The sequence below is a fragment of the Mya arenaria genome, chromosome 12 (genome assembly GCF_026914265.1).
Source record: "Mya arenaria isolate MELC-2E11 chromosome 12, ASM2691426v1".
Taxonomy (NCBI): domain Eukaryota; kingdom Metazoa; phylum Mollusca; class Bivalvia; order Myida; family Myidae; genus Mya; species Mya arenaria.
In genome coordinates, this window is record NC_069133.1 from 30,839,612 (window position 1) to 30,864,282 (window position 24,671).

The 24,671-nt window shown below is 35.9% G+C and overlaps 1 protein-coding gene and 1 long non-coding RNA gene across 5 annotated transcripts in view; both read right to left on the reverse strand.

Moving 5' to 3' along the window:
* Positions 1 to 24,671, reverse strand: part of LOC128211648 (ubiquitin carboxyl-terminal hydrolase 40-like) — a 220,656-nt gene that overhangs the window by 143,999 nt on the left and 51,986 nt on the right. For all 3 annotated transcript variants that reach the window (XM_052916646.1, XM_052916645.1, XM_052916647.1), the window contains 6 exons: positions 24,194 to 24,337; positions 23,738 to 23,863; positions 6,026 to 6,235; positions 5,292 to 5,632; positions 2,180 to 2,373; positions 1,822 to 1,903 (listed from right to left, as the gene is read on the reverse strand). In XM_052916646.1, the coding sequence (XP_052772606.1) occupies positions 1,822 to 1,903; positions 2,180 to 2,373; positions 5,292 to 5,632; positions 6,026 to 6,235; positions 23,738 to 23,863; positions 24,194 to 24,337 (1,097 nt within the window). The remainder of the gene's footprint in view (positions 1 to 1,821; positions 1,904 to 2,179; positions 2,374 to 5,291; positions 5,633 to 6,025; positions 6,236 to 23,737; positions 23,864 to 24,193; positions 24,338 to 24,671) is intronic.
* LOC128211657 (uncharacterized) lies at positions 14,364 to 22,817 on the reverse strand. Of its 2 annotated transcripts, XR_008257335.1 has the most exons (5): positions 20,477 to 22,817; positions 19,098 to 19,247; positions 18,211 to 18,345; positions 17,800 to 17,914; positions 14,364 to 16,382 (listed from the first exon to the last, which is right to left on the reverse strand). It is a non-coding gene; the product is annotated as an uncharacterized LOC128211657 (long non-coding RNA). The 2 variants fall into 2 exon arrangements; XR_008257334.1 differs by lacking the exon at positions 20,477 to 22,817 and having other exon boundaries at positions 19,098 to 20,337.

The following is a 24,671-nucleotide window of genomic DNA, read 5'->3' on the forward strand; positions in this document are numbered from 1 at the left end:
CAGAATCGTGTCAAAATGTCAGCAATGTTGGATAAACAAAAAATCGTCTGGCTTGTATAAACAAAGGCCATAAATCATTATATGGGACATATGTGTCACTTCTGTTTCGCTAATCCCGTCATAAAAATGTGCATCTGCTTCTACAAATTGAAAGTAAGTACAAATATGTTATAAAAGAATGACTGTCCCTATTGTTAAGAATGAATAACCCGATTGTAAAACTTGGACATGACCCAATTTAACATCGATCAGCTGTTGGAACATGTGTTTTCGAATAAACAATAATGCAATTTAGAACTAATTTCTGCCCTAGTTCACTTCGGTTAAAAACAACATTACTGCATAATGTCATTTATATTTCAGTGATTGTCTGACAAATAATGATATTAATTTAGTAAACAACAACATGTAGGCCTCATTTAGTAGTTGAATAATAACTTTATTTGTTCATTGTAGTTTGTTTAATTACCGAATGTAATACGTACTGTGACTGTGGTTCACCTTTTATTTTTATTTCTTCCGTTTCATATCTTATATACCATGTTTCTTTGTTACGAATTATTTTTTAATTCTTTCCATCTCTGTTTCAATTCAGATTGCATTTAATGAATTGTAATAATATTTTGTTAATATAATATTTTGTGTTATGTTTGATAAATAAAAGTGAAATAAAATTGATGGATATCTAAATACTGTACAAGTTTCATTGTGATACAATCTAAACCAAAGACTGTATCGTGTTCACAAGCAATTGTTTACAGACGCATGAAAATACAACGTACACATTACCATCGCATGAACAATCAAGAATTGAATTTATTGGTATGCAATAATGATGCTTTCAAAAATTTCTAAAAATTGAAGAAGTTATGTCCACTTCTCAAAATCAACCAAAATCCATCAAAGTTCATGTTTTTTACCCCCCCAAAAAACAGGTGAGAATCAGCATTTTTAGGATACAATGAAGAAGGGTAATAGATGAACAAGTCCCCAAGTTTCAAAATGATAGCTTTGATAGTTTCCATGTAAGTGACCAGTTTAGCAAAACTTAACTAACGCCTCCGATGATGACGACATTCAAGTGACGACAATAGCTCGTCATTTTAAAAAAAAAATCAGACAAGCTAATTATGAGATATACACGAAGTCAAGTGAAGTTACTTAGCAATTATGCAGACCCCAAAGTGATTTTCTTGGTTAATTTACCATTGAACGTACATGGAATAAATGAAATGCAACTTTCACATGCAATACAAATTTGTGGCATCCCTTTCAGATTCATTTCTTGTGTCATTGCAAACGAAGAAAATTAAAAAAAAATATATGTAAAATATGCACAGAATTATGCATATTGTAATTTACTAACTTAAGGTAACAAAATGCATGAAGTTGTGCAAATGCACCTAAGACATGAAAAGGATGATGTAACCCTAAACATTTGCATGGTAGCTACACTTTTCCAGATATTACCAGTATTTCTATAATGCCAAGATGTGGAAAGCATCATTATTGCATACCAATAAATTCAATTCTTGATTGTTCAATGCCAGATCACGGTAGTTTCTCAAGATTTATAGCCCTTGATTTATTGAATTTTACATAATTCCTCTTGGCTGCACTCTTACTCAAATACGAATCATAATTTCAACCTTTCATTTTTCGATTTCTATTCATTTGTTTTTACTCTTTGGCGAAAAATGGCTCGAGTCTCATGCAGAGCTCTGTTTGATATAGTTTTTATATACTAAGTAACCAGTAACTAAAACTCAACTAAATTGAGTTTCTTCCAGCGCTTCAATAACATTAACTTTTTAGTTTTACCTTTCCTGTTCTAGGAGTGAATTCTCCTCAGTCACCATGGAAACAAGTTGCTCAGACATTCCATACAATTTATTCCCTTGAGCTGAAACAAAGAACATGTTTCACTCACGGGAGTGTATGCTTGGTTATATCATATAAATCAAACTAAAGGAAGACACAGCTGTGGAACTGTATTGAAAATATTTACTAGCTTAGAATTCTTATAGTTGCACAATATAAGTATTTACATGTGTATGTGAGAATAGGAGCTATTCTAAAGGCCAATAGATCTCAATTTAAAATAGTTCTAAATCTTTTTCTAAGAAACTCAATGTATTAAAATTCTAATTTCATATTCATAGATTAATATACCACCAACCTGTATTTGCCCTTGTTAGTGTGGTTTTCCTGTAGAACAGCATATAAGCGCTCTCCTTGCCGGAGAACTGTTTCTCGATCATCTTTTCATAGATCGGATGGACCCAACTATCATTGAAATCAAACCATGCTTTTCCTGGGTGAGGCGAGGTGGTTGTAGTTCTGTGTTCTGGGGGAGGCACGGTAGTTGTAGTTCTGTGAAAATAAAAACATAGGTCATTTTCATAATAATCTCAAACTTTCACTCAAAATAAGTAATACAATTATGATATATTAGGGCTATCAGAAACAGTTATTAGGGCTCCACAGGAGAATACCATACATGTGATAACGTCCCGGACGTCCGGGATTGTCCTGGAAATCGTATCTCTGTCACGGAGCACGGAGGGTGCATGTTTGTCCCGGAGTCATAAAAAAAAACGAAAAAAAATAATCTCGGAATCTGAATCGATTATCTTAATTTTACCAATGTAAGTCAGCTATTTTGCCTGTCCGGGACACTAGTCGTAAAACACAGGACATGTTGACACTAATCCGTTAATTGGTACGTGTGTCGTCGAGGTCATCGTCAATCACCCGATAAATGATCTATCGGCCTATTGTTGTGCTTAACGAGTCGGGGAGGGTTCTTGTATACAAATTCATTGTTTTCATATGGATTTGTTTGGTCTTATGAATGATAGCTTTTAATTGATGAATTGATATTTTTCACACATTTTACCAACAAACGAGCATGAAGGTAAGTTCAAAGAAAGTGACAAAATGAGTAAAAAAACAAAATTAAAACACGGAAAACATCCCATATTCCTTTCAAAGTCGATACGTCGTTATACTTTAAACAACTTACGCGGCCATAAGGAATTTTAGTGTTTTGACCTTTTTTCCGAACTATCGTGTGTATTTTTACGCCGAAATAAAACTGACAATATGGGGTTTACAGGTGGTTATATAGAGTGCTTTAATCAGCCGATTGTTGACACGTCCCTCTATCAAAATTATATGCATCTCCAAACGGAAAAAAAGCTCATCGACTGGAAAATCTTCTTTATCGTCTGGAAAATATTGTGTGTCATAAATTGCAAACGTTTTAAATGTGATGAAAAAATAAATATTTTGTAACACATGTTCTCAAAAGCGCGGGAAAACAGGTGCCCGTATAGTTGTTTATTTCCTGTTTTGATGAAACCGAAAGTAGACTGCATATCCTCCTGGTTAGCACTTCATTTAAAGTCTGGGAAAATATCTGGTGGTTTTATTTTTTCAAGAAAATGCAGAAAAAAACAACCATGTCAAGTAAAAAATACGTCTTGGCAGTCAAAATAGGTACATTTTCCCGACGTTAAAAACGACTAAAATAGCCCCAGATATGCTATAGAATGCACCACAGACGTTCCCCATTTAAAAAAAATTACGGGGGGGCATGCCCCCGGACCCCCCTAGTGTGCGTTGACATTACGACGAGTGTCCCGGAATCGACCCAAGAAATTATCACATGTATGAGAATACCTTATAGTATGTTTGTATTATTATCTTACTGTATCTTATAAAGCAAGAACAACATCACTACTGACAAGCAGACTATGACAATAAAGGTACAATTTATTTTAACCACAACCGTGTAAGACACATGTATCCAGTAGTAAGTGACGTCATAGACTGGTATTCATGTCTTTTTTAATGTTTGTAATATGGTAACTAAATCGATAAAACCCGTCAAAGGGTGTTTACAAAAAATATTCCTCGTTGATTTTAGATGTAAACAATGTTTATGTCAATGGTAAAATGGATTTCGCCACGGGCAGCGAAAAATAAAAAAACTGAAAAAAACAAAAAACATAAAGATTTTGTAATTAATAGAGAAAGGAAATTCAGCAAGCATGGTTAAAACAATTGTCTTGGTAGTCTAAAATAATAGACGTGTTATACGGGATTCTTCCAATCCCTTGCCATATCAAAAATCTAAAAAAAATCCGTCAACGTACAATTATTTGGACTATTATCTTGGCTGATGTTTGAACTGATATCTGTATATGAGTACCTGACTGAAGGGAGCTTTGTCACTGTGCGCTCTAGATAACGTGCGATTGGAAGCCATCAAAAAACTTTTAAGGGCCATGATAATATTATAAGCTAAGAAAATGCTAAAAAGGAAAAATAATTAAGTTCATCACCAGCTGGCTGCTTGTTAATTCAGCTGAACAAAGCTATCTTTGACAGGTAGTGCATTCTGTTTATGGATGCTGAACATTATTCAGAAATAAGGACAGTCCTACACAGACTATGTCACCATGTACCAAGCTTATATTGCAGTCTGTTAGCATTGGCACAGCATATAAGGCATGTCAGTGTCTCATTGCACTGATTGCAGATGAATGTTCAAATTAAACAAAATTCAGTATTTGATAATGCCCCGTTCAATTCCCTTATATCTGATGGCTCCACAGTTGCTTCACTAGAGGCCAAGGTTCTATATGCTAGATCGTCAGTTCATGGCAATTTTTTCAAGTCATATTAGAATCTTTTAGATAAATAGTTTCAGTCATGTTCATGTTATTTGAATAAAACAATTAAAATATAACTTAAATGTGCTCTCAGAATACAAATCTCTAGTTTGCCCTTCAGAAATGAAATACCAAAGGCTCTGTGAAATCATTGAATAAATAGTCATCAGTGCTCCAGCCAGGGGGGTAGGTCAGAAATGACACTTGATGTGAATTAAATAAGCCTTTATGGGACACTTGCAAGGGCCAGTACTCAACTTTGTATGTAATGTGATGTTACTTCTTTCAATACTTACAGTTTGTTATCTCAGCTGTTAACTTTAAGTTAGTGTCAAAAGAATGTACATTTATAACTCATTTCTGGACATTGACTGGCAAACAAAAGGGCACAGCAGGGTGTAGTAAAATGGCAGCCGGGTACTTGAAAAGGGCAGCGGGTGTCCCAACCTGTTATTTAGGGCTAGCTGGAGCATTGAGTCAATAAATTTGAATAAATGTTCTAATTATCCTGGACTCCTTAATTTTATGCAGGACTCCTTGATTTTGGAATTAAGGAGTCCGGTGGACTCCTTCTCTAAAAGTCTTAGTGTCAAACACTGGCTAAGGAATTACCTGTTTCTGTTTCTAGAATTATCCTGTAAAGATATTTTTGTACTTTTTTTCTTCTGATCACTACCAGTAGAATCCTGGTTTGAACTGTTTGCTTCGCCTTTTGACTGGAAAGAAATTTTCGATTCCCCATTTGATTGGTTGAACTGATTTCCTGTTTTCATAGCCTGACCAGTAGAATTTGTTGCAAGAGTCGGTCCTAATGTTTTATTTTGTCCTATATCAGCATTGTTGTGGGGGTTTTGTGCGATAGCTGGCGTTGCAGAAGAGTTTCCATACACATTCAAGGACACATGTTTGTGTACTGGATCAAAGATAAACTTGTCATCATGCTTGGCTAAAAACTGAAAAACAAAATGCAGTATGGCATCTTACAACATATGCATTTTTTTACCTCACAACGTTTTTTAACATCTTTGGCGTTTACCCAGTGCCATTAAACTGGGTTTATGTTTAAACTTTTTACTACTGAGCTTGTTTCTGTAGTTTTTTGCATAAATATTCACAAAGTTCACTGGTTTTTCCTTGAGAAAATCTGATAAACTTGTGATCAAATTGTTGTTAACAATCATTGCACTAGTGAATGATAAAATAATGTTAGTTTCCAGAATAAAGATAAATAACAGTTCCATACTTGAATCGTCACTGACCAAGATTTTAATAAAATTGTGTTTGTTTTTTAAGACTATTACATCTAAGCAGTCACCTATTCTTTCCTGATTTCTTTGCTATCATACCTTTGTTAAAGGCCCATGCTTGTTCTTGAAACGTTTATTCCATGATGTGCCTGTCTTGGTCAGTATTTCCTGACCCAGTTTGTCAAGCCCAAGACCTTGGTTTTTCTTATGAGCAAGAATGTATTGCAAAAGTTCTATGGGCGAATCACACTCAATAAAATCCACTGCCCCAAAAGCCAGATCTGTTGGTACCACAATTTCTTCTTCATCCTAGGTTAAACAGAGAATGCAATTGATTTGATCCATTGTCAATTCCAAAGCCCTAATAAGCTTTCTTCTGTGTAGTTTCAAATGCTCACCTCAGCCTATGTTTATTTGTATAAGTTTTAAAAGCTCACCTCAGCTTACATTTATTTGTATAAGTTTCAAAAGCTCACCTAAGCTTATGTTTATATATATAAGTTTAAAAAGCTCACCTTAGCTTATGTTTATTTTTACAATTTTCAAAAGCTCACCTATGCTTATGTTTATTAGTATAAGTTTCAAAAGCTCACCCAAGCTTATGTTTATATGTATAAGCTCTAAAAGCTCACCTAAGCTTGTTTATTTGAATAAGTTTTATAAGCTCACCTTAGCTTATGTTTATTTGTATATTATCTTATATTAATACTGTACTTTACATTTTGTCTAAAATTATCATTTTCTGATATTATTTTGGCAAGATTTGTTTAAAAACACACTGAAGAACTAGAAGCAATATGAGCTGCATTGCGCGATTTTAAGCTGTTTTTGTTTTATTGGTTATTCAATTAAAAAGCTTTAAGAAGAAATAATACTGAGGATGTCATGATGATATCTTTAAAATTGCGTAAAATAGTTTTACAATTTAGACCATGCATTGCACACTTTGAATATTTGAATTTGTCCTTACGCACATTACATCATTACCAAAGTTCATTATTGAAAATACATTGCATCATTAATGTATCAGTATTCCAACTAGCTTGAAATTTTAGCTGTTATCCTAAAATGGAAACATTAGTGAAGTTATTTTCATAAAATGTCAAGAAAATTAAGCGCAAGTGACAATCCTTAATCAGAAGTTTTAAAGAAATTAAAACACATTGAAAATGTTATACACTATTAATTTCCCTAAACATTTCAATGCAAACAGGCAACTCATCACATTGGAAAAATGCCATTTCTAGTGTTTCACGTATATGACAACCATACATTTTCTTTAAATTCTGTTCAAACCAAACTGATTAATAAATAAATAAATAAAAGCTGCCTTGGAGACATAGAGCTTGTTTAATCCTCCACTTTTAAGTTTTAGGATTGCAAAGTTTAGGTGAAACATACATGCATCACTGCAAAATTAGATAGCATGCAAAACCTTAACCAGGATTTCAAAGTCAAATGATAATGGGGCAAAATTTGTATAATTCAAGATAGAGTTATCTTTCTTGATTGTAAAATGTTTAATGCCATACAGGAGTAATAAAGGGCAATAACTTGCATTTAAATGCATAAATAGAGTTATCTTACTTGATTAAGTTGGTTGGATGGTTAGGAACACATGTCTAAAATTTCAATGCAATACATGATGTATTTGCTGAGAGTGGTTACATACAAAACCTTAACCAAAAATTCTAAGTCAAATAATGAAGGGCCATCATTTGCTTTTGATGCAAAAATGAGTTATCCTACTTGGTTATTCAAGTATGTTTGATGATGTAGTACCTTTGTGTAAAATCTTAATGCAATACATCTAACTGTTGCTGCTGATAAATTAGCCTATCTGTGCTAACATGCAAAACCTTAACCAGAATTCTAAATCAAATAATAAAGGCCAATTATTTGCATTATTTTCAAATTAGTGTTAACTAACTTGATTAAGTAGGTTGGATAGTTGGGAGCACACATCTAAAGTTTCAATGCAAAACATTGTGTATTTGCTGAGATATTGACTTAAATGTGGTTACATGAAAAACATGAACCAGAATTTCAAAGTCAAATAATAAAGGGCCATAATTTGCACTTTATGAAAAAAAGAGTTATCTTACATGGTTATTTAAGTTAGGTTGGATGGTTGAGTACCATTGTATAAAGTCTTAATGCAATACATCAATCAGTTGCTGAAATATTAATCTATGTGTGCTTACCGTAAATGACTGGTTATAAGATGCAGTTTTTTCCCTCAGATTTTGATCTTAAAAATGCCTGCATCTTACAAACAGAAACAAGCTTTTGACATTTTTTTCTGAAGTTGTATCAGGCCCGATTTGGCTTTTCAGAGAAATAAATGAGGAAAATTATGTTTTTAAGAAAGGGATATAACTCACATCAACTCGATTGAGTTAAACCAGGCTAAAACAGCAGTTGAAGATCGGGATATGGTATATCTTAAAACGTTTATTTTAAATTTTCATTATTGGATGTCTAAAATGATTGAATATTATTTTGTATAAAACAATAATTAAACAAGAGATGTTTGTCAAACAATATGCCCCCCCCCCCCCCCCCTGAGCACCATGTTGTCAGGATTATATGAACAATTGAATGAAATTTGCATGGACCGAAATGACAGCTGATTTGTCACTGACATTGGATGCGGTTGAGGCAGTTTTAAGATTATGACCATTCAAAGTGTGAGGAAAGAGTGTGTTATGACCATGACCTTTGACTCTATGACCTCAAAATCATAGGAGCCATCAGCTGGTCACCAAAAATCTAAATGTCAAGTTTGAGGGCCATGGGTGCAACCATTGACAAGTTATCACACAGACAAGCTTTTTTTGTTCAAGGTCACTGTGACCTTAAGCTTTGACCCGATGACCCCTTAAATCATAAGGGGTCATCTACAGGTCAGACACAATTCCAAGTCAAGTTTGAGGGCCATGGGTGCAGGCATTGTGGAGTTATCACTCGAAACATTTTCTCATTCATGGTCTTTGTGAACTTGACCTTTGACCCAATGACTCCTAAAATCAATAAGGGTCATCTCCTGGTCATGCCCAACTTCCATGTCAAGTTTGTTGATCATAGATTCAGGCATTGTTGAGATATCACTGGGAGAAGATTTATTTTTGTGTGTTAAAGGTTACTTTGACCATCACCTTGGCCAGATGACCCCCAAAGTCAAGAGGGGTCATCTACTGGTAAGGCCCAACCTTCATGTCAAGTTTGATGACCATAGGTCCAGGAATTGTTGAGTTTGCTTTCAAGGTCACTGTGACCTTGACCTTTGACCCTTCAAAAAATAGGGGTCATCTACTAGTCAGGCCCAACCTCCAAGTCAAGTTTAAGGGCCATGGGTGCAGGCATTGTCGAGTTATCACACGGACAACCTTTTACTATTCAAGGTCACTGTGACCTTGACCTTTGGCCCAATGAACCCTTAAATCAATAGGGGCCATTTTACTGGTCATGCCCAACTTCCATGTCAAGTTTGTTGATCATAGGTTCAGGCATTGATGAGATATCACTGGGAGAAGATTTGTTATTTTTTTGTGTTAAAGGCTACTGTGACAATCACCTTGGCCCGATGACCCCCAAAGTCAAGAGGGGTCATCTACTGGTCAGGCCCAACCTTCATGTCAAGTTTGATGACCATAGGTCCAGGAATTGTTGAGTTTGCTTTCAAGGTCACTGTGACCTTGACCTTTGACCCTTCAATACAATAGGGGTCATCTACTAGTCAGGTCCAACCTCCAAGTCAAGTTTAAGGGCCATGGGTGCAGGCATTGTTGAGTTATCACACGGACAACCTTTTACTATTCAAGGTCACTGTGACCTTGACCTTTGGCCCAATGACCCCTTAAATCAATAGGGGCCATTTACTGGTCAGGCCCAACCTCCAAGTCAAGTTTAAGGGCACCATGGGTGCAGGCATTGTCCAGTTATCACTCGAAACATTTTCTCATTCAAGGTCTTTGTGAACTTGACCTTTGACCCAATGACTCCTAAAATCAATAAGGGTCATCTCCTGGTCATGCCCAATTTCCATGTCAAGTTTGTTGATCATAGGTTCAGGCATTGTTGAGATATCACTGGGAGAAGATTTATTTTTGTGTGTTAAAGGTTACTGTGACCATCACCTTGGCCGGATTACCCCCAAAGTCAAGAGGGGTCATCTACTGGTAAGGCCCAACCTTCATGTCAAGTTTGATAACCATAGGTCCAGGAATTGTTGAGTTTGCTTTCAAGGACACTGTGACCATGACCTTTGACCCTTCAAAACAATAGGGGTCATCTTCTAGTCAGGCCCAACCTCCAAGTCAAGTTTAAGGGCCATGGGTGCAGGCATTGTTAAGTTATCACACGGACAACCTTTTACTATTCAAGGTCACTGTGACCTTGACCTTTGGCCCAATGACCCCTTAAATCAATAGGGGCCATTTTACTGGTCATGTCCAACTTCCATGTCAAGTTTGTTGATCATAGGTTCAGGCATTGTTGAGATATCACTGGGAGAAGATTTGTTATTTTTTTGTGTTAAAGGCTACTGTGACCATCACCTTGGCCCGATGACCCCAAAGTCAAGAGGGGTCATCTACTGGTCAGGCCCAACCTTCATGTCAAGTTTGATGACCATAGGTCCAGGAATTGTTGAGTTTGCTTTCAAGGTCACTGTGACCTTGACCTTTGACTCTTCAAAACAATAGGGGTCATCTACTAGTCAGGCCCAACCTCCAAGTCAAGTTTAAGGGCCATGGGTGCAGGCATTGTCGAGTTATCACACGGACAACCTTTTACTATTCAAGGTCACTGTGACCTTGACCTTTGGCCCAATGACCCCTTAAATCAATAGGGGCCATTTACTGGTCAGGCCCAACCTCCAAGTCAAGTTTAAGGGCACCATGGGTGCAGGCATTGTCGAGTTATCACTCGGACAACCTTATACCATTCAAGGTCACTGTGCGCTTGACCTTTGGCACGATTAGCCCCTAAAACAATAGGGGTCATCTACTGGTCAGGCCCAACCTCCAAGTCAAGTTTAAGGGCCATGGGTGCAGGCATTGTCAAGTTATCACACGGACAACCTTTTACCATTCAAGGTCACTATGACCTTGACCTTTGGGCCGATGACCCCCAAAATCAATAGGGGTCATCTACTGGTCAGGCCCAACCTCCCAAGTCTAGTTTAAGGGCCATAGGCACAGGCAAGTTAATACTCGGACAACCTTTTATCATTCAAGGTCACTGTGACCTTGACCTTTGAACAAACAACCCCCAAAATCAATAGGGGTCATCTACTGGTCAGGCCCAGCCTCCATGTCAAGTTTGATGACCAAAGGTCAAGGCATTGTTCAGTTATCATTTGGACAAGCTTTCAAATCTTTTTTACCATTAAAGGTCACTGTGACCTTGACCCTTTGACCCGATGATTCCATAAATTCAATAGGGGTCATCTACTCGTCAGGCCCAACCTACATGTCAAGTTTGATGACAATGGGTCCAGGTTTTGTCGAGTTTTTACTCGGACAATCTTTGGTCTACCGACGAACCAACCGAACTACCGACCAACTGACCGACATGTGCAAAGCAATATACCCCTCTCTTTCGAAGGGGGGGGGGGGGGGGGAGTGGGGGGGGGCATAACAAGCATGTAAAAAAGCATGGCTGGGCACTGTCAAAATACTTTTTGTCAGTGTAATGATAAGGTGTGAAAAACTGGCACTGCCTGTAAGTAGTTTAAGGTACCAATAGTACAAACTGTTGGAATGTTAGTCTTGTTTTTTCACACTTGGCATCGTTCTGTATCTCAAACTTCTCAATCTCGACAGTTTATCATTTACGATACACCGTCAGAAAGTCTATTCTATCTGTTTTGTATTAGTATTGTATGGTTTAAAATAACCATCGCCATTTTCACAAAACACAAGGCAAGGACAGCTATATCCACTGCCGTTGTTTTTTAGTATATTTTGTTTTTCTTGCAACCTGACTGGTATGTTGAATCTGACCAAAATTGTACACAACCACTGGTCAAGAGTGGGAATATAGGAAATACAAGTTGTTTGATCGGTAACCTATTCTTGGATATTTGAACATATTATAAAAGGATATTTGTTAAAGTTGTTCACATTGTGTGTAGTGTAGGTAGTATCAATGTCATAGTTATTTTGGCTAAAAATAGGAAGGAAAATGAGTCCTTGATTCATAACATCGATGAAATAGCAAGCCTGAAGTATTTCCGATAAAGTGATACATATATATTGTGGTGACGTCAAAACATGCTTTTGAAGAGAAAACACATGTTATAAATATATTATCACATTTGTGTCCATTGTTTTTTTTAATATTAAGCTTGTTGCACATAATGATAATGCTTGGTAGAGTGCCCTAAGTATCAATCTGTGCAACTTGTTTAACACTTTCAATGAATACTGATATCTTCTATTTAGCATTGTCATAGTATATGGACCCAAAACTTAATGATGGATTACTGGCACAAATTGCAATTGGTTCGAGTTCTTAGATCAATTCAGATATTGTTGCTAAAAGTACATGAAATGTATAAAGTCAATAAATCCAGTAAGAACTGACATCCCTACACTGCTAAATGTAAAAAGCCCGGACACAAGCATGTGAACTATGACCTTTAAATGTCTCATGTGACCTTGACCTTTGAGGTATGGACCCGGTTGAAGGTCACTGCACATCGTCTCAATGAGGACAACATTTGTACCAAGTAATATGGTAATCCATCCATGCATAAGTAAGTTATAGCCCGGACACGAAATGTTACAGCCAGACAGACAGACAGACGGACGGACATACGCACGCCACATATCGACCTTTGTTAGGTACTTTACCATTACTCCCATTATAAAAATATACCCACTAAAGCCCTACTAACCCTAACTAACCCTACCCAACAAATTTGATCGAAGTAATGAAGGAATTAGTACCCAATATATACCCATTAGTGTGTGTGGACGGACCAATGGACGGACGGACTAACAGACGGATGAAGTGCATTCCTATAATCCCCTCCCCACTCCGTGGCGGGGGATTAAAAATAATTTTGTTACTGTCAACAAACATGGTGGCCAATTGTGGCAGATGATTTTTACATTTTTTCAATAAGTCTTAAAACCCATAGAGTAAAAGTTTTTTTCTTGAGTTTTTTGCCTGGGTCTTATAACCTCTATCATTTTATAAACTGTCATTTAAAGTACATACAAAACCATCAACATGATCAACATCCCTACAAGTTTAAGGATGTAGTAAGTATAGACAAGCTTTTGTGTTTAAGGTATGTGTTGCTCCCCCGTCTCCGCCTACAAAAATAAGTGGAATGTAACCTTGATGATAACGATCTTTCCATTCTGACACTCATAGTTTTGTTGACCATGCCGTTTCTCGGCTGAATTTTTGAAGTTTAGGCAGTATCTATCTATCTTCCATTAATGTCAAACCCCTACTGGGAACCAGTAGACGTATTTAGAGCCTGACGAGCACATTGGTGTATGTATTCTTATTTCTTTACTACCCAGCTATCATAAGAGTGTGTGTTTTATTAAGAATTCCTCTGTATTTTAAGTAAAATCTGATAAGACTGATTTCTGATTTTGTACCCAAATTGTTCACACCAAGTATTTCAGTGTCATATACCAAGCATACAGACTAAGTTGATATTAACTAGAATTATTCATTTTTTTTATCTTTTTGGGAATTGAGTATTTGAACTACATGTGATGAAAGTATAATGTTTTTGATAGTTTGCACAGTAAAACTGCAATCGCTTGATGACACCAGAGCCCAAGCTTATAATACCTCAAGTGATCCAATGTTTCAAATGACCCAAGTTTCCATTTTTGTCTGTTATGAAATGTCTTACAATGTATTTTTGAGTTTGAAGTCATCACAAAGATTGTTTACTTTGGCACCAATTATGTATTGAGTTGAGGAAAATGTGTTCAATGGCTGTCAGTATTTTGTAAATGAAAATAGAAGAAATAATGGTCGAGACTAATCTCAACTGATCACCAGTTCTTAAATGACCGCCTGTTTGAACGATCACAGTTTTACTGTACATGGAAATGAAAGGCCTTTGTAAAATGGAGTGGATATCAACTCATCTCCTGGCCTGAACAATTGTCAGTTTTCTATCAAAAACAAAAAACAAAACCACAACCTTTGATCTTATGCCCCTAAAATCAATAGGGTTCATCTGCCGGTCATTAGCAACCATTGGGCTGAATGGACCTAACGACCTTTGTTCAGTACTTTCCCTATACTCCCAATTTTAATCAAAGCGCTGAGGAACGGTGGCCCCAAGAGAGTAAGCAATTTATTCAAATGATGACAGGAATTTCAGAAACGAATTGATAGGAACACACAGGGAAGTTGAAAGGTGGGGTTCATATGTTTTACAACAACGTACAAGTTGACAGGCTTCAATTTTATTAGGCGTGATATATACATATAGAACATATATATACAGTGTAAGATAAAAAATAATGTATGTAGAATATGTTTGAACGTTCCCAAGGGATAAGTTTCACAATGGAAATGAACATCACGTTAATTTTGAACAAGAGCTGGCACAGAGACAGCCGGCTCAACTATTCCGCCGCTTTTCAGTGTAAGGATTGAAAAGTTTTGGCGAAACATGCATGGATCGCTGTTAGATAAGATTTCAATGCAAATCATGTGGTGAGATATAAACATAAATGTGGCTACATGGAAAATTTCAACCAGAATGTTTAAGTCTAATAATAAAGGGCAATTATTTGCAAAATACAGTTATATATCTTGGTTATTCCATGACATTTAGTGGTTGAATACCATTCTATAAAGTCTCAATGCAATACATCGAGTAGTTGCTGAGAAATTTACCTATGTGTGCTTACACGCAAAACCTTAACTAGAATTTCTATGTCGAATAATAAAGGGCAATTATTTGCATTTAATGAAACTAGAGCTATCTTACATGGGGAAGTTTGATGGTTGAGTACAATTGTATGAGTCTCAATGCAATACATCAAGTAGTTGCTTTGATATTTATATAATGTCAAATAATAAAGGCCTATCATTTGCATTAAATGCAAAGTCAAGTTATCTTACTTGGTTAATTAATAAGGTTGGATGGTTGAGTACCTTGTAACATGTCTCAATGCGATACCTCAAGTAGCTGCTGAGATATTAACCTATGTGTGCTTGCACACAAAACCTTAACCTGAATTTCTAAGTTGAATAATAAAGTCCTATTATTTGGATTAAATGCAAACTTCAGTTATTTAACTTTGTTAATTCAGTAGATTGGATTGTTGAGTACCATTGTATCAAGTCTCAATGCAATACCTCAAGTACTTAATGAGATATGGTTGAGTACCATTGTATAAGGTCTCAATGCAACACATCAAGTAGTTGCTGAGATATTAACCTATGTGTGCTTGCACGCAAAACCTTAACCAGAATTTCTAAGTCAAATAATAAAAGCCTATAATTTGCATTAAATGCAAAGTAGAGTTATCTAACTTGGTTAATTAAGTAGGTTGGATGGTTGAGTACCATTGTATCAAGTCTCAATGCGATACCTCAAGAAGTTACTGAGATATTAACCTATGTGTGCTTGCACGCAAATCCTTAACCAAGGTGTGACGCCGACACTTGGGTGAGTAGTATAGCTCTCCATATTCTACGAATAGTCGAGCTAAAAATTGATATGATAATACCATCTGTATGCAGACAGAACATGGAAACAAACAACATAGCAAATGAAAAGTGTTTTGTACAAACAAGTAGTACAATGTTTTATTTACATATCAAAATCAACGTAAAGTAGTAATAAATTCAGTAAATGTCTGTTTTGGAAATATGTATGTGAGCAAACCTATGCATGTTTTGATGAGGTTGGCAATAAACACATGTGTAAATGTACATGAAATATGTCAACATTATCAACACTGAAAGAACATGTACAAATGTATGAATGAAACATTGATGTGTTGTCAGTGTTTATGCACCATTTTCAATAAAAGTTTCAGTATAAAGCAACAACTGGTACAAAAAAATGTGGACATTGCAGCATTGCTATATTATGATAGATGGCACAGTGTAATTGCAAGCATGTTTAGTTGTGGAATACGAACGAGTAAGAGATGCTTATGAGTAAGACTGTTTGTCATTATTCAGTAAAATTTACATCGAAATTGGCTGATGAAATAAACAGAGCATCTGAAAAGTTTATGGTCAGTTCGTGGTACATCTGATATCCAAAACAAGTGACAGTTTGTGTGCTCCTCCTCATAATGATTTCCATGGCAACAGGGCAATGGTCCATTTAGAACGTCTGAATGTTCTTCGGATAGCGGCTTGAAAGCATGTTACATCACAGCTGAGTACATCAGAGCTGAATAAATCAATACCATGGTGGCATTGACTTCCTGAAGGCTTCAGTTTTCTGAAAGTACATGTACCACATACATAGTCATTAATATTCATTGCATAATAGAGGGGGAAACAGACTTCAAAACTCATAAAGTTCATCTGCAGGCTATATGCAACACATACTGAAAGTTTGGAAATGATATATTAAACAATAAATGATTGAGACAAGTATTAGCACCTGTGGTATTTTCATAAAAAGCAGAAACAGCCATTTCCCTCAAATGGTAAGCTGTAAACCTTTAAAGAGCCATTATTTCCTTATGCATTGGAATAATCTGACCAAGTAAAGTTTTCCTTGTTGCTTTCAATGGTGTCTACAGAACAGCACCACAAAAATGACCTGCCTACTCTTATAAGTTTTTTTCTAAGCAAAATAAGGTTTTCGCACTTCTTTTGCGCTTAGAGTTTTATATAAACAAGAGGCCCAAAAGGGCATATGCTCTACTGGCTGAGTGGATCTGGCTGGTTTTCAAAAGGAACCGAGCTCTTATGGATATGTAGATACTGTACAAGTTTCATCGAGATACAATCAAAACTGAAAGCTGTATCATGTTAACGAACAATTGTTAACTGACAAACTGATTTTTTTATACTATCAAGGCCCATAATCTAGGCATGCCTGAGCGGATCTGGCTGGTTTTAAAAAGGAACCAAGCTCTTATGGATATGTAGATACTGTACAAGTTTCATCGAGATACAATCAGAACTGAAGGCTATATCGTGTTAATGAGCAATTGTTTACAGGATTTTTATACGATCAAGGCCCATATCTAATCAAGCATGGTCGGATCTGGCTGGTTTTCAAAAGAAACTGAGCTCTTATGGATATGTAAATACTGTACAGGTTTCATCAAGATACCATCAGAACTGAAGGCTGTATCGTGTAAACATGAATTGTTTACAGACGCACATACTACGTACAAATTACCATCGCATAAGCTGTTCTGGCCTTTGGCCAGTAGAGCTAAAATTGACATAGAGCCAAACTGAAATGCTTCAACTTTAAATTTTGCTTTTCTTATCCACTTATATAAAGGTAACAGAACTGTTCAGTTTAACAAAAGAAATTTAGTGATAATGTGTTTATAGACAGTCTAAACAACACTATATGCCAAACTGTTTGCTTCAGGGACAAATGGCGCAACAAAAGAAATTGTAAAAAAACCCACCAAAACTGAAAGTTTCATGACAACTGCTAGTGTTTTCATGTATGAGGTGGCTACATGATGTAGAAAATGCAGAGATAGCATTAATATGCCCATTTTTAATTTTTTTTACTTTAAGTATCTGTTTTGAAGGCTAGATTTGGCATTAAAATCAGAGTACAGCACTTCACCAATGTCTAAAAGCTGCATATTTACACCTGATTTGCTATAAATCCCACTCTTGTGATCATTTACACACAAACAAGTAGTACAGAGTTGACTTACATATTCATTCTCCTGAAATATTGGATTCAGAGCTGCATCTCCTGGATTCAGGTTGAAGGACTACCGGTGGGAGGAAAAAGGCACAGCTAACTGGAGCTTATTGGCACATCATGATCTGCAAGCAAAAGCAATGTTTTACACTTATAAAACTATCTGCCAATACTGTTAAAGCTTGAAAAAGGCATGCAAACACTCATTTGAGGCATACACAACCTTTTATGTGGTCATAAATGTGATAAATATGCAGAAAAGCTCATGAATTGAAAGATTTTCAGGACAAATTTTATGAAATATATAGTCTTTTGGACATTTTGCTATCAGATTTTAATAATTCAAAGGTTAATCTCATCTTATTGAGTACCCAGATGCATTTTGAAAGCATTAAAACCAGACATGCTTAGAATTTCTTACTTGGAGACAGTAATCCTTTCTCTGAAATCTTGCTGAATGCCGAATGCCGGTATGGAAAACCACATGAGACCACATTTCTACCAGCACTGGTTCTTGTCCTTGAAAATTCCCCTGTGGCTACAGCAACCAGGCTCGCTATTGAAATAAACAATACATTAGGGTTTTAAGACATTTATAATGTATTAAGGTTGTTGTTTTTAATGCATGAAGGGAAAAGGCTCTAAGCTTTATGAAAGTGACGCAGTTTTTATTTCTTTTGCCTTAAGAAATGTAAATTCCCCTGTGGCTACAGCAACCAGGCTGGCTATTGAAATAAACAATACATTAGGGTTTTAAGAAATTTATAATGTATTAAGGTTGATTTTTTTAATGCATGAAGGGAAAAGGCTCTAATCTTTATGAAAGCGGTTCACTTTTCATTTCTTTTGCCTTAAGAAATGTCAAGTTTTTCAATGTATAAACTGCATAAATAAATGAATATATATGAATGATTGATGGAATGAATCAATGAATTAATGAAAGGTGGCATTATTTCTTTAAAATATGGATCTCATTGTGTTGCTGTGATTGTTGAAGTAGATGTTTTCTTGTCCATAAGCTCAAAATCATATGCACACTAAATAAAACATCATTCTGCATCAAATGTGCAGTAAGTTTTGTTTATTTGCTTATAGAATTTTAAATTAATGTAATGTTTGCTTAAAAGAGCAAACAAAATGTGCGAATAGATACACAATACAGACCAAAGACTTATACGAGTCAGCAGTGTCATTAGAAAATAATATTATTATCAAAGCCGCACCAGAAATGATCGAGAAACAACATAAAAGAAATTCATTTAGGAATGGAACAAACAGTATCAATGGGCTTATATGACCCAAACTTACTCAAATTATACTTCAGTTTGGATACAATTTTCCATTCTATGATCTTGAAGTACTAACAAATTACAGCATGTCGGCATACACAAAGTACAGCTCGGCCGGGTGGGCAGCTCGGCGGGCTGTCTGGCTGGTTATTTCAAAATCCTCCCGGGTCTGTTTAAAATAATAAGAAAGGAAAATAGATAAATCAACATCACCCAAACATACAATCATTGACGCCCTTAAAGCCTACACAACATACTCAATTAACACATCCCTGGCATACCAGTTTAAATTGATGTGTTCAACTTTTAAGTGATCCACCACGACCAAAAGCTGCTCATGACAGGTGCGATGAAGCCAACACTTGAAGATGAACCCAATATCACATTTCTCGGGCGTTATTTTATATAAACACGTCTTTATTACATACTGTAAACATATTTGTGAACAAAACGGTACGAAACTGGGGACGAACACAAACTTTGTGAAAAAACATGTTTTTTTAACAATTATTTAAAGAACAGACATAAAATGTATTCATTCTTAATGTTTACACCTATTTACACAAGGTGTACTTGCATTTTGAAGCTGTCAGCAACTGCTTCATGCATTAATCATCAAACATCTGACGAAGTGAAAACTGTACCAGGTAGTTTCACTTCGCGGCAGCCATTGTGGTTTTTTGTTTACATTTTGGCGAAGTCTATAAATGGTCTAAGAACGTTCATAGTCCAGTTGTTTTCATATCAAAAGTGATTAAAACTATGAGAGACCCCTCCCATACTTAAATACAAACCAAATAATCCTTTGTACTTGCCTTAAAACATGAAAAAAAAACTTTTAATCAAATTTTCACTTTCGTTTTCAGTGAACTCTGACTGGATCCCAGAAAATTTCATCATCTAATTCTATAAATAGCCACATGGTTCTCCGCAAATGTTGATATACGTCTTTTACAGGGTGTATTGAGTCGCCTTCCGTGAAAAATTTATATTCATGAGATTCATAAGGGGAGATAACTACAATCGACTTGGCATCGTTACTGAGTACATTCATGGTATGTAACTATGTAGTAGGTCACCTAAGGTCACGAAGCTGTGTGAGTCACGAACCGCACGAATGCATAAATTGCATAATATACGTCATCAAAATAAGCTAGATGAACTACACAAATTCACATCGTAATCTAAACAAATTAAATAATAGAATAAACACGCAGGTTCATGATTTAGGTCTCTCAATTAATGTAGGTCACGCACATAAACAGCGCAGGTAAAACACAGATATTTGCACAAAGAACAATATGTATACAGTGCAAATAATGAAGCAATTTCAATAACTGTCATGCCACGCACACGTCGAGCCGTTCATGTGTAACAATCTGATTATAAAATACTTACAATACACATTTAATCCACCTGAAGTCCATGACACACTCTTAGGCAGGGCGCTTACAAAATGGCGACGATCGAAAAGTGAAATGATCATGCTAAATAGAGGCGGTGTAATCTGTATAATATACTTTATCGATATACGGTTTCCAAAAAGCATTCACTTCGTTTGTTTGTTTATTGATCAGTGAAATAGTGTTTACATATCATTTCATTTTTAAGGAAATTTTTGAATTGTTTGGAATCGGTTAATCAATTATGGTAACTACTTCTTATAACCGACTCACACCTGTAACAATACACTTAGTTTTTCGAGCAGTTGCGTATAAATATGTTGTCTTCATTTTGTGATTGTTTTCAGCTGCATTTTCAGGGATATGCAAAATGTACGAGTTCAAGTGTACATTACTATTAGTGTTTTAGCCAGGAATTAAAAAGGGCAGGGTGGGCCAAAAAAAGGGCAGGGTGGGCCTAAATAAGGGCATAGTGCTTTCTTAAATGGGAAAACAATGCGCACAATATTAGCTTTGTATTGTTGTAAAACGACCATGTACCTTATCAAAGTACATGCATGTTCATGCACACATTGTAGTAATATCACTACAGAATACTCTTAATTCTTCTCCCTTGTTCATTTTCACTTCAGACACTTTCTTTACCATCTCGGGTTGTTGTCACCTGGGCTCTCACAAGGCTGATTTTTTGGGGAGAAGTCACTTCTCCCACCAGTCAAATTAGGGAGAAGTGGGGAGACTTTAAGGAGAAGAGATCCTTATCGTAAAACCTGAGATATATATTGTGCCATGCCACAAAACTTTAAATTCACATTTACTTTGATTGCTTTTACTAGATGATATGTTCAAAAAAAGTGTTCTTTTTGGCCTATCAAAAGTGTACTTGTCTAGAGTCTCTTTTTTGCAATGTATAGTTTACCTCCAAAAAGTGTCTAAAATAAAAACAAGGACAATCAGAATGGCCTTATATATGAGCTGTTAAAAACATTTAAGTGCAGGGGGCGAATCTTGTTTTGGTACAATCAGGATAGGGTACGAATGTCACATTCAGCTTTGCTGTTGTTTACTTGTCTTTGGTTAAATAAATTTCAATATGCTGATATTTTAAAACAAAATGACATTTAAAATCTCTATCCTTAATGAAATACTCACTAATACTTAAAAATAGAACTAGAAAATTGAGAAATAAACTCCGAAAAATGTTATGACAAAATGGCGGTGACACGCCAAATCTTCTACTTTAAACATCGTACAAAGGAGGAAAATACTGTAAGTAAACGCTATATAAAGCAAATAAAAAAGTTTTGAGATTACAAAACAAATTTTCATTATGAGCATTCAACACTATCAAATATTAGTCATGAAGTCAAGTATTTGATTTTCTTAGCGCCACCGTCTGTTTTTCAATGACCGTCTGCTTCAAACAAAACAATGTTCTAGAAAGTGTGCCTTGTTTTTACACTGCAAGTATAATTGTTTACTAATGCTTGACAACATTTTTCATCATTTCTTCGCTTTTTCTATCCCAATTTAACTAACTTTTAATCATTTGACCAGTGTCTTCTCTGATTGGTTAACATGGGACGTTTCGATAATTGGATGATAGACGACCCAATTATGTGATTAGGAGATTAACGATTATAAATGGCTAAATTAATTAAATTTGTAACAACATTGGCATCAAAGATCGACATTTAGAGGTACAACTTCGATGTCTCAGACAAGGAATAATGTGTCATAATGAACAGCAATTAGCACCCTGATTATAAGCGTGATTTACCGTTAAGGTGTGACAGATTAGGAAACGGCGACATTGACCAATGAAATACTTTTAGGGCGTAACTTTGTGATAAACAACGATCTGAATGGCCAGAAGGGCGCAAGGGGGCGGGAAAAATATGACGGGGCTTGTAAAAAGGGGCAACGGGGCGGGGTCAAAAAAGGGCAGGGCGGGCCGCCCTTCCATTCCGCTTTAGCTAAAACACTATTACTATACATTAATTCAGTTTTGTTGAAGTTTAAAGATGTCATGTGTATTCAAGCATTCAATTAGTGCATTATTTCGACCGAATCACCGTGTAATCATTTGTAGTAACGATCTGATGTGCCTACTATGAACGTGGCCCTGAAGGGCCCCCGTTCAAAAACATGCCCTACAAACCCTAACTTATCCTAACCAACAAGTGCTACCTCAAATATTTTTTACCTATACTGAGAGAAGAAATTAGTTTCCAATATATACCCATCTGTGTGTGCAAACCTACAGACAGACAGAGGGACGGGACAAAATGAGTCCTACAGTTGAACACCGCTATTCCAAACACTGTTTATCCGAAATTATTTTTCAGTCCCGATTTTATTCCTTTTTTGTTTACATAAATTTTTGGTCTTAAATCCGAAACCGCTATTCCAAAAAAATCGCTATTCCGAAGTAAACAATTACAGTCCCGATTTGGTATTTCACACCTATTTATCAATTCTTATTTTTAACTCAATCATGTCATAGTTTTTCATACCATATTGCAAATGCAATATTTAATTTCAGTGCTATTTAATGTTTCGAATGCATACATGTGCTGTCATTTTGTGTTGTTTTAATAAAGAAGTATAATAACGAATTATTTGTTAATTATTAAACTCTAAATCAACAAATATTTTTGTACACTAAAGATAACTCAAACTGAGTGTATCGTATTGGTAATGTGTAACCGACATTGCAATTTTCACGACTTAGTACTTCACGTCATCTATAATTCACAACTGCTGTCATTTGCAGATAATTGTGAATCCGAAACACCGCTATTCCTAAGTTGGGTCCCTATTATTTCGGATTAAGGATGTTTAACTGTATATAGCCCACATGGTGAGGATATAAATATGTATACAGCAGTACATATGTAAGGTAAGGTACCAAGACATTGTTATGGAACATTTGTAATAATGTGTATGACAGTTTATATAAGGTAAGATACCAAAATGTTGTTTGTTTGAAGAAGCCCAATTGACTCACCATAAATACCCAGGCTTAAGTAGGCAACTGTAGTACCTTATATTGTTCATCATATTTTTCAATATTTCCAATTAATTATCCCACTGAAAAAGGTCTGAGTGACAATTATGTTTATGGATGACCTAAATTGTCCCAAACAAATTAAGCATAATAAAAAACATTTAAATGGTAATATCTGGGATTTTACTGTGGTGAGATAAACCAAAGCAAAGCAAAGATTTATTGATTAATGCATAAAACACTCACTGGAGTGACCCAATTTCCTAGGGCATCAATATCACGGATGTAGACGTGATAATGTCCTCCATTTGCCCCTCCACTGTGTATCACCACGGAAAACAGCTCAAACATGAGGTTATCCCCTTCTTGTACCTTTGAGTAACACAAACTGTGGGTATCAATTACACTGGAGATGTAGGCATGATAAAGACTGCCATGTGTGCCAACCACAGAAAAAAACTTGCACAATTAATGCAATTCTTGAAACCATTACATGTCAAAATCACTAAGCAAGATTTTTGATCATGCGACCATATACAAAACAAAGTCCAAATATTGGTCAACTGATTGTATGTAACAAGCAACTGGTCAATAGTGAATATTGAACTAGTCTGTTGATTTTTTTTCAGTTTTTCAATACATAGTTGTACATATAAAATCTGCACTAATTAACATCACCAACACACAGAATTCACTTCTTACCTGGTCACAATAAGGTGCCATGTTAATGATTTTAGGAAAAGTGAATTTCCGAGTCTCCTTGAATCTTTCTAGTTTTACATAGTCAAAGCTAAACCGCAGCAGGGAAACAGTTAGGATTGGTGGAAGACTTCGCAGTTTTGCCCCCTGAAAGAGGCAGGCATTTGAATACAAGATGGTCCAATATTGCTCACCTAATTGGACAACATACTGGAGGTCGCCCGCCCAAACGCTCGCCCATATAACAAGAGCTGTCACAGAGACAGCGCGCTCGACTATTCCGCCGCTTTTCAATGTAAGGATTGAAACGTTTAGGTGAAACATGCATGGATCACTGTTAGATTAGATTTCAATGCAATACATGGTGTGCTGAGATATTAACATAAATGTGGTTCCATGCAAAATTTTAACGAGAATTTCTAAGTCTAATTATAAAGCGCCATTATTTGCAAAATACAGTTATCTAACTTGGTTATTCATT